The 14,903-nt window shown below is 46.3% G+C and overlaps 1 protein-coding gene across 1 annotated transcript in view; it reads right to left on the reverse strand.

Annotated features, from left to right (window-relative positions):
- Nucleotides 1–14,903, reverse strand: part of LOC149370581 (MAM and LDL-receptor class A domain-containing protein 1-like) — a 144,861-nt gene that overhangs the window by 114,344 nt on the left and 15,614 nt on the right. The window contains exons 5-6 of the mRNA XM_089578029.1: nucleotides 10,261–10,372; nucleotides 7,752–7,848 (exon numbers count right to left, since the gene is read on the reverse strand). Of these exons, the coding sequence (XP_089434155.1) occupies nucleotides 7,752–7,848; nucleotides 10,261–10,372 (209 nt within the window). The remainder of the gene's footprint in view (nucleotides 1–7,751; nucleotides 7,849–10,260; nucleotides 10,373–14,903) is intronic.

Genomic DNA, 14,903 nt, shown 5'->3' on the forward strand with positions numbered 1-14,903 from the left:
GTAGACACTATCAGCTACACAGAGGAAGACGCCACGCCCGAGCTGCATATTACACCGAACACTATACGGAGGCAGACCCGACATGTTCTTTGTGAGCGCGGCTCAACACACCTTACCGGGCTTTTATACCGCTGCGGCTGCCTTCGAGAACGGCACCAAAGGGTCCGCACCTGCTCTACGCCTACAACCTTACGGGAGCCGAGGGTGCGGCCACCGTCTTGGCGCTCATACACGCTACGAAATATCCAAACATCAAAGGAATCTGCGCAGACCTCGATGTCCCGTACCATCACTATCCGCAAAGCATTATCACACCAACTGGCCGACACGTTCTCGCATCAGAGCACACGCTTACCCTGGAGATATATCCTTACGTGGGTTCCTTGGCATTCCTCTACTCCCGTTAATCAGCAAGTTCATGCACTGGCTCGAGAACCATCCTTCCGAGCCAGGGAAGATCGGTCGCCTAAATGCACACAGGAAACCACGCGGGTTCTACTCACATACCCCCTAATCACCGCTGATTACACAAACAGCCGCTTCACCGTCCCACCATTTCATCGTCCACTAGATAAAAAATACAGTGTGGTCTGGTGGCAACTGCAGACACACATGTACGTCTCACCTTACGTCATTCATCGCAACCATGCCTACCTCTCGTTTTCCCGCTCTGGTGAACATGTGGGGCGGAGAAGGCTACTCTGATACACTACCTGTAGAAATGTCCCAACCCATGGCAGTTCCCTCTGTACCCAATATCTCCCCCTCCTCATAGGAGGCCGCTCTGCAAGCCGCTCGACCAGGTGGCCAAACTCGGCTAGTGGACACAGCTCTCCGTCTAGCCCAGGCCCGTGGACTCTTGGGAAATTAGAAACCAACCCTTGAGGACCTTTTTTTTTTCTTTATGTAAAATAAATTTGTTACTCCTCTTCCTCTGGTGATGAATAGCAGTTTAATAATATCTCTCAAAAGGAGACTATATAACCGCACCATTTTACTGATAACTTAGGTTACCGAGACATGGATCCTAACGATAAGGTATCAGCTTCAATGGAGGACTGCGCAGCAAGATATAGACAGGAAAATGTTATGTGTTACTTTAAGATACAGGCAGCGAGCAGAATGGGTCAGAATAAACTCAGATGTAATATATCGCAGAAAAATCAGAAAAAAAATCAGCATGGGCAGGGCGTATAACGTGAAGGCAGAATAACCGATGCTCTTTACGGTAACAGAATATCTTCTAAGAGTAGGCGAGCGCAACAGGGGACATACAAGGATTAGGAGGGCAAAGAAGTTTGAAGGATAAAGGGGTCCGCAGCTGACGCAGGGCAGGGTTATTAGTACAGTGTGGGGCAGTCCTTTGTGCTACAGTGAACGAAATTTGGCTGATGAAGACGACGGTTGAAAGTCGCGCTTTTTCTTTGTTTTCGATAGGTTTCCGGTCGATGGGTACTTACTGTGAAGTCTTAAACACAGCAGTGTACGAGTAACAAAATAATTTTCCTCTCGTTTAGCTTACATAACACACTGCAGCGCAGCAAATGCATTACGGCAGGGAAGGTAGTACAACACAAGAAAACGCGAAGGGTGTTCGTAATTTCTCAAGTCCTTGACATTTCCTTTCTTGTGGATTAAGATTATATTAGCGTTCGTCCAAGCTCCTGGTACCATCGAGGTCATGAGGAATTGCGTACACAGAGTAGGTATGACAGAAGCCAACAGCCACAGAAACCAAGGAGCGCAGGGGATTTTTTTTTTTAATTTATTTATTTTTTGTGGTGTTGATCAAGTAAGAATATTACTTTCGTTTAAAGCTAATTGATTAGAAAAGCAGAAGAAAAAACAACCACGTGCCGCCGGTGGGATCCTAACCCACGACCACCGAATTACGCGTCCGGTGCTCTACCTCTGAGCTACGGCGACGGCTGTCAAACCTTCTGCTTTCGGGGGTTTTTATGTTTACAAATAACCTAACCTCGAGAGTGTTCATCAGTGCCACCCATGTTCGTAAGCGGCGGACGTGGAACGTCCTTGGTTACCGCTGGTGTGACGTAGAACGCCATCGAACGGTGAGGGTGGAAGCTGTGTGAGAACCCTCTTATGCTTCCTATGGCATTACGGCTGCCAGAACCGAGGCCCTCGCTAAGCAATTAAGCAAACAAGGGAAAGGGAATGAGGGGCTCGTTATAAATATGACAAAAGCCAACAGCCACAGAAACCAAGGAGCGCAGGGGATTTTTTTTAAATTTATTTATTTTTTGTGGTGTTGATCAAGTAAGAATATTACTTTCGCTTAAAGCTAATTGATTAGAAAAGCAGAAGAAAAAACAACCACGTGCCGACGGTGGGTTCCGAACCCACGGCCTCCGGGTATTCAAGCACAACCCCTCCGCTGTCCTTCATCATGTCTGCGGTTACCTGGTCCTCTCCAGATGCTTTCCTCCTTTTCATTGCTCCTAAAGCTTTCTTTACTTCCTGGTTTGTTACTGGCGGGATGTCGAATTCATGTGCACTACTCCCCCTCTCCTTAACGTCCAGATTACATAGGCTGCTGTATTCATTTATGAGGAACTCTTCGGATACTTTAACAATCTTTTTCATGCTGCTAATGACACTGCCATCTTTGTCTCTTAAAGCATGCGTCTGATTCTTCCGTATGCTTCTTAAACCCTTCACCACTAATTGATTACATCCGTTCTTTAGAGCATGCTTGACTATTTCTATATGTCGGTATCTTGCACTTATTGGTTAGCTTTCATAGCTTTGCCAGTTATACTCTGCTGTGGTTAGAGGCTTTCATGCTTTAGCGTTTCTTAATAAGATCCTTCGTCTCCTGAGAGTGTCGTACGGCATCCTGTCTAATTAAGCTACTGCCTACTTCTACTGCATGGTCCGTAATGATAACTGTGACATTATTCTTCAGTGCCTGAACAGTAAGGTCGTTCTCCGGAGTTAGAGATGAATGTTTGTTCTACAGTGAGGTCTTGAATTCTGCTACTTTCCCTCTTAGCGCTAACTCATTTATAGGCTTCCTCCTCACTATAAACCTACAAACTTTAAAAGTGTATACTCGCTTTATTTACATCGTCTCCTCACTGCAAATGTCGTCGTGCGTTTATGTTTAAAACTAAAAAGTTAGTAAATTCATGAAAATATCGGCAACATACAGTTTCAGCGAAGACTGTGGCCACAGGCATCAGAAAGCAAAGCGACTTTACTGCACGTCAGTTTCAAAATATATTCAGACTATTGAAATCGCATTACTTGCTTTCAAAATTTCGGCAAAAAATTTGCAGCTGCACGCCTTTGGTTGACTATGACATTCAACAGAATTGCCGAGAATCAGAGCTACCATCATGAAATGCTTTTAGCTGCGACTGCCAACGGACATACGTGTGCTCAGACTTTCAGACCGGTGCAAAATTATGTCCGCTGCATTACTTGTTTTCTAGCGGATTTCTTTACAAACAGCGGGTGATCATAGATCTTCAACCTAAGTTCACCACGCTTTCGATGCAAAAATTAAATCGCGACGCCCTCAGTCAGTATGCTAGATGAAGGAGTTAGCGCCCTACCCGTTCCAGGATCATGGCCTTTGTCGAACTAGCTAAAGTACCGAAGTTACTATAGAAATGAATGAGAAGTTAGTGTTCAGTCTATGCACTGGAATAAGATAGCTATTGCGCAATTCTGAAGTTCATCGGGGAATGTAGTAGTAAAGAACTGCAGCGGATTACAGTTACACCTTGTGAAAAGCACGGCGATGACATTATTTTAAGAAATTACTGAAATGGGCGATGCATTAGCGATTTTAGCCCATTTTTCAACTACTCTACAGACGGAAACGCAGAGGCTAATCTGCGACATTATTTCAGATCTGCCCGTGCGCACAGAAGAACGTCTATGAAATCTTCTTAAAATACCGGTTATTACTAGTTGTCCTTTGAAAAGGATTCACTAAAAGCGCAATTCCTTGCACAGAATTATCTCTACTAGGCGCCGTTTGCCACTTGGATTGAAAATAAATATTTTTCAGCCTAAGCAATTCGTTAGTTCATCAACGAAAATCCCAAAGGGTAATTTTTTACATGCGCGTTAAAAATTTCTTGCAAGCTACCAAAAAGATAAATACTGCTATATTTAAGCATCAGAATATATCACATCATTGCCCTGTGGACCGCGGAATAAATTTGTGTTCCGATCATGCAGGTGACGCAAGAAATAAAAAAAATAGGGATCAGTACCGGATGGAAAAAAAATCAGTCTGCTAGAAAATGGTGTTAGATGTGCTATTACGCTGAGTAATTCGTGAAATCACTTGCGCTGCGCTTTCTAGTTAACATAAAAAGGCACCCAAGGTGCTAGGCGAAGCATGCAAAATTAAATCAAAATTCAAATTCAACCAAAACGAAGAGGCTAGTGGTAAATAGAGCACACTGTGAGAAAAATCAGCGAGTTCGCGATGTGCACTATGTACAAAGCGCCCTAAAGTGTTATAACCGATGAATAGGCGGCCCGTGATGATTCCCCGATATGTCCGAAAACACCCCCTAAATAGTAGCGGAAAACTTTTTCAATTCTAATCGCTTGTTTCAATCGCCTTGGTGTGTCGTTGTCCACTTACCAGGAAAATCTATTCCGAGAAACAATAATACAGCTGTCTACTTCTAGAAGGGATAAATATCAAGACCCTATATCAGTGTACCCCCTTTTGTCAAAAGTAAACGAGCAACAGGCCAGAGCCGCGCCCTGCTGCGAGTCTACGGAAAAGCGAGGGAAGCGCTCTCAATGTACACTGCCGAATATCAGGACGATCGACGATACGTCGTTGCTGTCATGGACACTGCCGGAACGCTTGCCCATTCGGCCAGCGTAAAGTCCCGACGCGCCGAAGTGGCAGAGGAATTAGCCAATGCACTCGCCATATCAGACCATGCTCTCGGGGTCGTTGTCAGCGACTCGTGAACGGTCATAAAGAACTACGCTAAGGGGAGAATATCCGTGGAAGACTGCCGAATAATCAAGAACCTGAAACGCTCGCCGGACAACAAGGTCGTGCTGGTTTGGTTCCCCGCACACATGGGCAACGTCCCCACGTGGGAGACCTAGGCCCGGAAGCGCTAAACACCGCCGGACACTCAATAAAAGTTTAACTCACTCACTCACTCACTCACTCACTCACTCACTCACTCACTCACTCACTCACTCACTCACTCACTCACTCACTCACTCACTCACTCACTCACTCACTCACTCACTCACTCACTCACTCACTCACTCACTCACTCACTCACTCACTCACAGGTTTTTGTTTCTCCTGTTGCACAGAAAGGCGTCAGAACGTGAGCACAAGGGTTCATCTTACTTTTCAGAGATTCATAACTAAAGGGCTGCCATAAGTGCTTCGCTACGCTGCTAAGGAACAAACCGCCGTTGCCCGGTTACTTTTGGCAAAGACGGTAATTTAAAAAGCCGCTACGACTGGATAGGCTAAAGCCTTCTTCAAAGAAATAATCCAATAATCGTTGCAGTGTCCCTTGCCAAATTTTTCATGAATGTCACCCGGTGCAGCAGAAAGAGGTATTATTTCTATTGAAATTCACCAAATTAACAAGCACAATGCAGCTAGCATAACAGGTTTCTTTGGTGCTTCTTGAATACCCGCAACGACGTTTCTTTGCCATCCTTTTTACTTAAGCCCTTTGCTTAAGGTCATTTCGAAGCCAACAAATAATTTTTATTCTTGTACTGCAGGCGTTTCTATCTGATTATCAACAACAGTTTTGAAAATATAACTGTGCATATTTTCAACTACACACATAACTAAGGCGGCCTATTCCGATCTCGTCCCGCGCCTGCCATAGTAAAACCTCTCTTTCGTACTTCAACAACCATGGGAACCTAGAAAGGTTTCTTTGCGTAAAGCACAACGGTGGCGAATGTTTCATTGAAGAAGTAATTTAAAACAAAATCTTTACAGTACAAATGGCTTCTTTGACTGCAGTCGTCTTTGACTCCAGCCGAGCATTCGTTTAATGATTACACGAAGATTATGTGCGTCAATCACATTTTTTTTACTGCTTTCTAACTACTATTCCTGCTGCCGCATACTATTTAGAAGTTTTTGCCAAATTTATTTGAAAAATCACCAGAAAATTTGCGATTGTGTGCACAAAGTTTGTTTCTTCTCGTACTGCTCACGAGTGTACATCATTGGTAAAGAGCTTTCATACCCCATGGATTGGTGGTGGTGGTGAAAACATTTATTACGAATGAGCAGGAGGTATGTTTGGATCAGCCCGTAAGGGACCGATCCTTACAAACACTAGGTGGAGGTCCCTAGTATGGGACCCCAGTGGCGGTTGCCGCGGCTGAGCCATACAGTTGAACACAGACGGCACCTATGAAGATGAAAAATTCAGGGGGCACTTTGACTGTCTAAAGTGCGTAGAGGCGAAAGCGTTTTCTGCACCACTTTCGCTGCTTCTGTGGCACTGGTGGCGTCTCATATAATTAAGTACTAATTACTAAGTGATGACAAATCACTAATTAATAGTTAATTACTGATGAATGCCTGAATACTAATTAACTGCTAATTAATGACGCTTAAGCATCGCCTTTAGGAGTGGAACGCGACAGTGTGTTGTAGCGCTGCCAGGGAGTCCACGGAACGCCACCACCCGTTCGGCGCGATGCCTTGCCCTTTGAACGCAACGGTTTTTGAGTAAAGGAAATGGCGCAGTAGTTCTCTGTCATCTCGGTGGACACCTGAATCGCACCATAGAGGAAGGGAGGGAGTGGGAGTGAAAGAAGACAAAGAGGGCCCGTAATGAAGAAAATGAAAATTGTATTTGAGGGAAGGAAATTACGCAGTAACTGTGTCACATATCTCGATGGACAGCCGTCAAAATTCAGGGGGGCACTTTTTTGACCTAAAGTGTGGTCACTGATGTGCGGTTAAGATGTTAAGCTTCGCCTCTAAGAGTGGAACGCGACAGCGTCTTGCAACGCTGCCAGGGAGTCCATAGAATGCCATCGCCCATTCGGTTCTGCGCCTCACTCGTCGGTAAATTGGTTTTTGAGGAAAGGAAATGTATCTAATATCTCGGTGGACACCTAAACCTCGCCGAAAGGGAAGGGAGCAGGATGGGAGTGAGCGAAGACACCGTATTCACTAGACGCGCCTTTGTTTATTCCAAACCATCGAGCTGGCATGGCGGAGTGGATAGCATGCTCGTCTCGCACGCCGAAGACCGGGGTTCGGTTCCCGAGCTCGACCAATTTCCTACTCGGTTTTATTTTATATATGGCCTTACTAGAAAAGTTATTTAGCATAATTGGGTAATTAAGCAATTAACCAATCTCAGTCCCACTTACTTGGAGCATCACTATACGATCCCATAAATTGGTTGCATGGTGACTAGCCAAAGTACAATTGGCCCCGTTTGAAATTCGCTCACTCTGACGTCATCGCCGTTTCGACCAAATGAAAAGCGTGACATTTCTGTCGATAACTGCTGCTTACAACGATGAGACATTAAAGGCTTTCGCCTTAAAAGGTTTGCAATAGGTAACAAGGGCTCTCTTAATGCTATAGAAATTTAAAGCTGTCCACTACACACCCGAAAAACGAACTCAGTGGCCAGAATCTTTTTGACGCGATTCCTGCACAGGCGGCATTTTAGCGACAATGGCAGTGGTCAAGTACAATCTATTTTGTTCACATTTTCCTTTATCTGCCTGCTTACTGCGGATCTGGTACGAGCCGTCGGCGAACTCGATGTCATCCAGCATTACTCCAGATTCATGCCGCACTCCCAAGGGCGCCACCGCCTCGAAAACAAGCTGCGTGGAAAGAAAAATACAACAGACGTTACTATCTTTATAAATTATCTCACGCGTGAAAGCAGCGGTAACATGAGTTGGGTTTACGAAAATCAGCTCCGTCGGCATGCAATCAACATAGGGCGTCTTAACCAACATTTTGTAGCGCCAGCCACATTGGCCGCAGTCTTGCCGTTTCGCGTGCTCTCTTGCTCGACCATACTGCGCATGCGCGAGGAGCAAGTGACGTCACTACGCTCAGCTGGCGTATCTCGCCGCGCGCGCTCGGCGTCCACTGACCCAGGGAGCCATTATGCGCATTTCCTTTCCTCAAAATGACCGGAGTGTAAAACGTTGTCAACGCCAACGCCAATGAACACAACGAATGTCGACGGCATATGGCTTCAGCGCCAAGTTCCTGGCCCAACATTGTCAATGCCAACGCATGCAGCGCATACCTGTCACTACCGCCACTTAGCTTAAAGCACGATTGAGGTGTCCACTGTTCCAAGAGGGAAGTTATGCACCCTCCCTCTGGTTCAGATGTCCACCGAGATGTGGACACCTCGCCGCTCGCCGTAGCGGGCTACTGCGCATGCGCGAGGGGATTGCGCCGCGTGTATAAATGTGGAGGGATACACATGCAGAGTATCTGTCCTCGCTTCGGCGAGCGCGGCTACGGCCGCTTTCTGTTTTTTCAGCCAGCGTCCGCTTCGGCGGGCGCGGTTGTTGTTGCGACGCGCGTCTTTTCTTTTTCTCTTTCCTCTGATCTTCTAACTCTCCTCTATCTGCACGTGGCAGCGGTGGTGGCTCGGCTGGAGTCAGTAGTCAGGCCCGTGCAATTTCTTTTTCATCCTTCTCTCAGTCGCAACAACAACAGCTACTGCGCCGTGTTCCATGGAGGAAAAAGAGAGACGGGCTGCTGCCGAGCGGCGCAGGAGATTTGAAAAACTCAATTCATCGGGCCCCGAGGTTGTCGTGTGGCAATTAGGCGTTAAGCGTAGGAAAGATCATACCAACCTGCCAATTTGAAGGCAAATGACAATTGATACTGCACATTGTCTTGCCTCCAATTTAGTCATAGTTACACGTACCGGATATTCAAGCTTCAACACGGGGAAACGAAGGTAATAACAGCAAGCTTAACCAAGATATACCAGTACCTCGTATATCTTGGCATAGCAGAGATAAGCCACTGCCATTTTTTTAGCCTCCTAGCCAGTTGCAGCGCTGGCATTCTTAAACACAATGTCAAACTCTCTACGGTTCTCTATAAAATTACCAGTCAAGGCAAATATCACGAAGCCATGAAAATCTTGGGCTCCTTCATTTCACTGACTGCAGTAGCGCTTCCGAGAACGAGAAGAGCCCGGGATATGCGGAATTTGTGAATCATAGCTGAGTGGATAGCACTACCTTTCATAAGTATTTAGTCAATTCTACAGCTATTAAAGGCAAAGGTCTAATCTTATGCTTGAAATCAGAAGGTAACAGAAAAAGATTAAGCACGTCTCATTCATTACCCTTCCCATGAGGAACGTAACATCGAGGCTTACTTGAACCTATCCTTCCCACAAATAAAATATTGAACAGCAATTCTGAACACAAAAATCGTCACTGCACAGACCACTTGGAGCAGCTCACCGCAAAAGCTCGACTCGTATTGACCAAAAGCCAAAATAGTTCATCTTTGCATGCTGTTTATTTTTTTAAAAACACTTCCGGCAGTAGCTAGAAACCATTCTTAATATAGGTGATATTTGTGCTCCTTCACCGAGACGAGTAATCAGTGTGAAGCTGAGAAATGATTTTCTTAATCGTCGTTTTTACATGCCTGTCATCATTCAGCGTCTGACAATGTGCTTCGCACAAAAGCGGGCTTGGGAAGCTTAAACAGTGCACTGCAGTCAAGGTCAAAGAATTCTGAGTTCTACAGTGAATCAGCGCCAGTGTTTTTTTTTTGCTGTTTTCAGCAATAGGCACAATAGTACGAATGAAAAGAAGCCTACAGCAAGTATGCTACACCCTGAAGTTTCCTATTCTTGAAGCTGAGCTAAATTCAATAAAGCCGCAATCTCGTGCAGGATATGCTCTTTTGCTCTTTGAAAGAATGCTCTAAAGTGCCGCTTCTAAATAGTGTTCAAATAATTGCGATTCATTTCTTATGCATAATTTTTTCAAAAGCGTCGCTCCCTTCAACAACTTTCTTTAATTTAAAGTTTAAAAAAGCCGTAACACAACGAAAACTTCAAGACTGAAGTTTTTCTTTCAAACTGCAAAGACAGAAAAACGCAAGTGCGATAAACTTTTGCACTGTGTTTGCCTTTACCTTCCTACTTTAGCGTAGCCATAACGACTGCTGCAAGTTATAGAGATTGGGACTAATTTCCAAACTCCTACAGGTAAGCTGAGAGAGAAAATTTTGTGGCTCACGCTCCATTTCCTCATGGATTGGATGTGCAAAACATGCACATTCCACCAGTCTCCTTCTGCACCTGAAGCGGTCGTGAACAGTGGGTCTCCCAGACCAGTCGGTTCTGTGAGCCTGCATAACAAACACGTGCGTATGGCAAAATCACTGATTGCGAATTCCACTGAACGATTCGGAGCAGATTTTATTGCTCCGCGGCGGTGAATACGGATTGCGCTGATCGACCTGAATCGTGTTCGCGAATTCCACTGGTCGTTTCGGTGCAACTCTCTCCGCTCCGGAGTGCTCTCGTTTGTTCCAGCGAGAAGCGGCGGAACTCCGATTGCACGCTGCCGTTACTTGTCGAATGACCAGCTTTCTTCGCCTGTTTTTAGTGCGGTTTTAGACAGCGCCGGTTAACCCTGGACGTTTGTTCACACTCTGACGGCATCGTCGAAACGAACAGTGGCACTTCTCGCCCCGATTAATTGCGAAAGCGGCTGAAAGAGCCCAGAGACCAGCGCCAGTGACGATGGCGAAATGTATGCTTTCTTAAAGGCATCTATCTAACAAACGAATGTTTCTTGAGTCACTTCGCAGACGTTTGAAAAATCATCGGCTACATCGCAACTATTCATAAGATGCGGTGACTCCACATGCAGGCTTTTACTGAAATTTGTCATCACCTCTAATCGTCGCCAAGCTGGTCAAGAGAAAACGTGTAGACGGATCTCAGGCCAAACTTGAGGAACCGGTCGCTCATGAGAGCTTACGTCGCACTCCTTGCCGGAGCATGTTCGTGTTTATCTGGACGATCAGGGTTGGGTCGCCTTTTGCCAGATCCGGAGTTGCTCTGGCGCGGATCCCACTCAAATGTGGAATTCACCATAAAACAGCCAATGATTCCACCAAATTCTGCAGGTGCGGCATCTTGTCTTCGTAATTGGCAAGAGGATGAAGTGAAGCTGACGGATCACATGTATCAGCAACTTCTGCGAGCTTTTTGCTTCTGCACATTCTTTCTGCCGCGCTTTTTGCAGAACATGATCTTACTGTTAGCACCTTCACACCACAGATAGGTTATTATATCCTCCAAGTTCGCGCATCCTTCCCCCACGACACATGCAGACTATTGTATTTGTGGTAGTATGCGCCACTGTGCAGACCTTATGGAACTCAAGGTTGTGTCCAGTCGAGGAGCTAAGCTTATACCTGGGTATATACGCTCCCGTCTTGCGGTCCTGCCGATTTCGTTCACGCGCCCAAAGCCACTCTTCGAAGAGTCCGAGTGCTGCGCTCCGTCATATGCCCTTCTCTCTACAACATGCAGTTCATGAAACATTGCTGCCACGCGAACTCTGAGCTGACACCCAGAATTGCACTCATTTATGTTTGAGGTCAAAAAATCACAGTGCGGGGCGCTGGCAGTGGCAAATGGCACCGCTGTGCATTGTCAGTGCACGTTAAAGAACCACATGAGGCCGAAATTATCCGGAGCCCTCCACTGCGGCGTCCCTCATACCCTGAGTCGCTTTGACACGTGAAAAACCTCATAAACCATAAAATCAAACCTTTTTTTTTTGTCCTGACCAGCGTGTTCTTGTTCTTGCTCGCTCATTGTCCGCTACAGCTGTCTCTATATATTCTGCCACTACATCCCTTCTTTATCGAATCACCGCCCTCCATTATCTTCATCTACTGCCGCTTCGATCTGCGGCCTTGAACGGATCTCATCCTAACAAATGCTTGCGCTGAGCCCACGCTGTAAAAACAAACCTCACTACCTGTTACTATGCCTATGTAACGCGAGATTAAGCGGCAGCTCATTGCGGTGCCGAAGGCGACGTCCGCTGCGCCATCAATTGGCGCCATCTATACCTAGTGGCATGAGAGCGCAGCCACTTGTTCACACGGCTGCCCACGGCAAAATCACAAACAATGCAGTATAAGTGGATATGGGCTGGGCATCGCTCCAAGCACTGGAAGCTCAGAGGGAAGGACGATAAAAGACGAGAAGGACTAGAAAGGATGAGAAGGACTCAAAATCTAACCAATAAGTAAGCAGGAGATAAGGACGGAGAAATAAGGAGGTTCAAACAACAAGTAAAAAACAATCGCTGTGGCTTAGCTTGGTTAAGCCCGGTAATTGCGAAAGCAATATCCGTACCTACGCCATGGTTCAGCTGGTAGTGTAGCTGGTGGTGGTGCTTGTGGTTAGACTTGTGGCGATGCATCTGTTATACAATCCAATCCAATCCAATGCAATCCAATCCAATGTATTCTAATGTAATGTAATCTAATCTATTGCAATCCTATCCAATCCAGTCCAGTACAATTCAGTCCAGTCGGGCCGCCGTTCATGTGCACCGTCGTCGCACACGGACGGCGCGAGATCGCGAGGCAATGTTAAGCCGCTGGTGGTTGGCACAGCTACTGCTTTCTAGCGACGTGAGTCGAGCCTAATCTCTTCAGCGTAACGCCACAATCGCGCTCCTAGCGGAGAGCGCAGGAGTTAGGCGCCGGTGGTGGCACCGCCGCGGCTTGCGACGGCGCGAGTCGGTCGCCCTTCTCTTCTGCGGGATGTCACACATGACGTCACACTGAGGTCAACTAAAGGTCAATGGTGGAACCGCCGCGCCACGGCAAAGGCTGAAAGTGCAAGTAGTAACGCTTTCGCTTTAAAACGCTGAAGGCAGAAACGGGGTTATTTTTACTGAAAAGAAGCAGAGTGGAGAACTGTACCGAAATTGAAAACGACAGATCAGGAAGCAATCCTTCTACACCATAAGAGTCGGTGCATGAACCGCTGTTTGAAGCTATAGATCAGGAAGTCTTAGAATCCGAAGCTCCAAAAAAAATTTTCACCAAGAAGATAACATCTGTGCACTTTGTTTACATGTGCCATGCAGGCACAGTCACTTTTGTTGACACTCTAGGGCTCAGAGCTAAAACTGTTCATGTGAATGAATCCCCGGTGAAAGTTAGCAAAAACCGATTAAAAGATTGGTGGCTCTAAAGCATAGACGTGACCTATGGTTAAAGGTGCAGGCTTAACGACGTATTCAAAGAAACAGGCGAATTTATAGGTCGATTCATTATACCTTTAAACAAATATAAAGAAAAAATGACAGCGTGGTAGCAACTGCCAAAGCTTCGTTTCAAAGGGGACGGACGCTCCTATCTTTCATCCATCCATCGTCGAGAGCAGTGGCACCCCTTTTTGGTTCGCGTTTCCGATTCGTGTTACACCGACGCTGCGGGCACTACACACGAGGGAAACGCGCCCTAAACAACTGCCTCTCTAAAATGATGTTTACGGTAGCTATCTATTCATTTCGCTAATTGCACGAAAAGATTGCTTTAGTTCGCTTTACGAGAGCTTAACGCCCCAAAGCGACTCAGGCTATGAGGGACGCCGCTATGAAGGACTGCGGAAATTTCGGCCACCTGGTATTCCTTAACGTGCAGTGACATCGCACAGTGGACTCGCCTCTAGAATTTCACCTCCATCGAAATTCGACCGCCGCGGCCGGGATTAAACTCGGGTCTTCGGGGTCAGCAGCCAACGTAAACGTAATTTTGTGCTTGTCGTCTGTGGCGATGTGTTTGTTTTGTGCATGCATAAATGCGCTGCCGTTAGAGGGACCTCAGCCAGTATTCCCGCTGTGGGCGGCAGGAGCAACTAAATAACAAACCGATGAACCAAAGTGGAAGGATTGCAGAGCAGCTTACCATTTATTACCTTTGTATGGCTTAAGGAAATAAGGGAAGGGGAATGAGGGGCTCGTTATAAATATGACAGAAGCCAACAGCCACAGAAACCAAGGGGCACGGGGGATTTTTTTTAAATTTATTTATTTGATTTGTGGTGTTGATCAATTTAGAATATTACTGAATATGTTATCGCTTAATGCTAATTGATTAGAAAAGGAGAAGAAAAAACAACCACATGCCGCCGGTGGGATCCGAACCCACGACCTCCGAATTACGCGTCCGGTGCTCTACCTCTGAGCTACGGCGACGGCTGTCAAATCTTCTGCTTTCGGGGGTATTTATGTTTACATGTAACCTAACCTTGAGAGTGTTCATCAGCGCCACCCACGTTCATAAGCGGCGGACGTGGAGCGTCCTGACTTACCGCAGGTGTAACGTAGATCGTCATCGAACGAAGAGAGTGGAAGCTGCGTGAGAACCCTCTTATGCTTCCTATGGCGTCAAGGCTGCCAGAACCGAGGCCCTCGCTAAGCAATTAAGCAAATAAGGGAAGAGGAATGAGGGGTTCGTTATAGATATGACAGAAGCCAACAGCCACAGAAACCAATGGGCACAGGGGATTTTTTTTAAATTTATTTATTTGATTTGTGGTGTTGATCAATTTAGAATATTCTGTGGCTGTTGGCCTTTGTATGGCTTATAATTTATGGGGGGTTTAATGTCCCGAACCGACTCAGGCTGTAAAGGAAGCCATAGTGAAGGACTCTGGAAATTTCGATAACCTGGGATTCTTTAACGTCCACTGACATTGCACAGTAGCCAGGCCTCTAGCATTTGATCATCATCAAAACGCAGTCACGGTGGCCGGGCCCATTAGTCGGGTTAGCAGCCGAGCACCGTAACTACCAGCCCGGCGACTTTAATGCTCGTTAGGACTGATGCTTGGGCGAGT

Source organism: Amblyomma mixtum, chromosome 1 (genome assembly GCF_055824585.1).
Source record: "Amblyomma mixtum isolate Tamu chromosome 1, ASM5582458v1, whole genome shotgun sequence".
NCBI lineage: Eukaryota > Metazoa > Arthropoda > Arachnida > Ixodida > Ixodidae > Amblyomma > Amblyomma mixtum.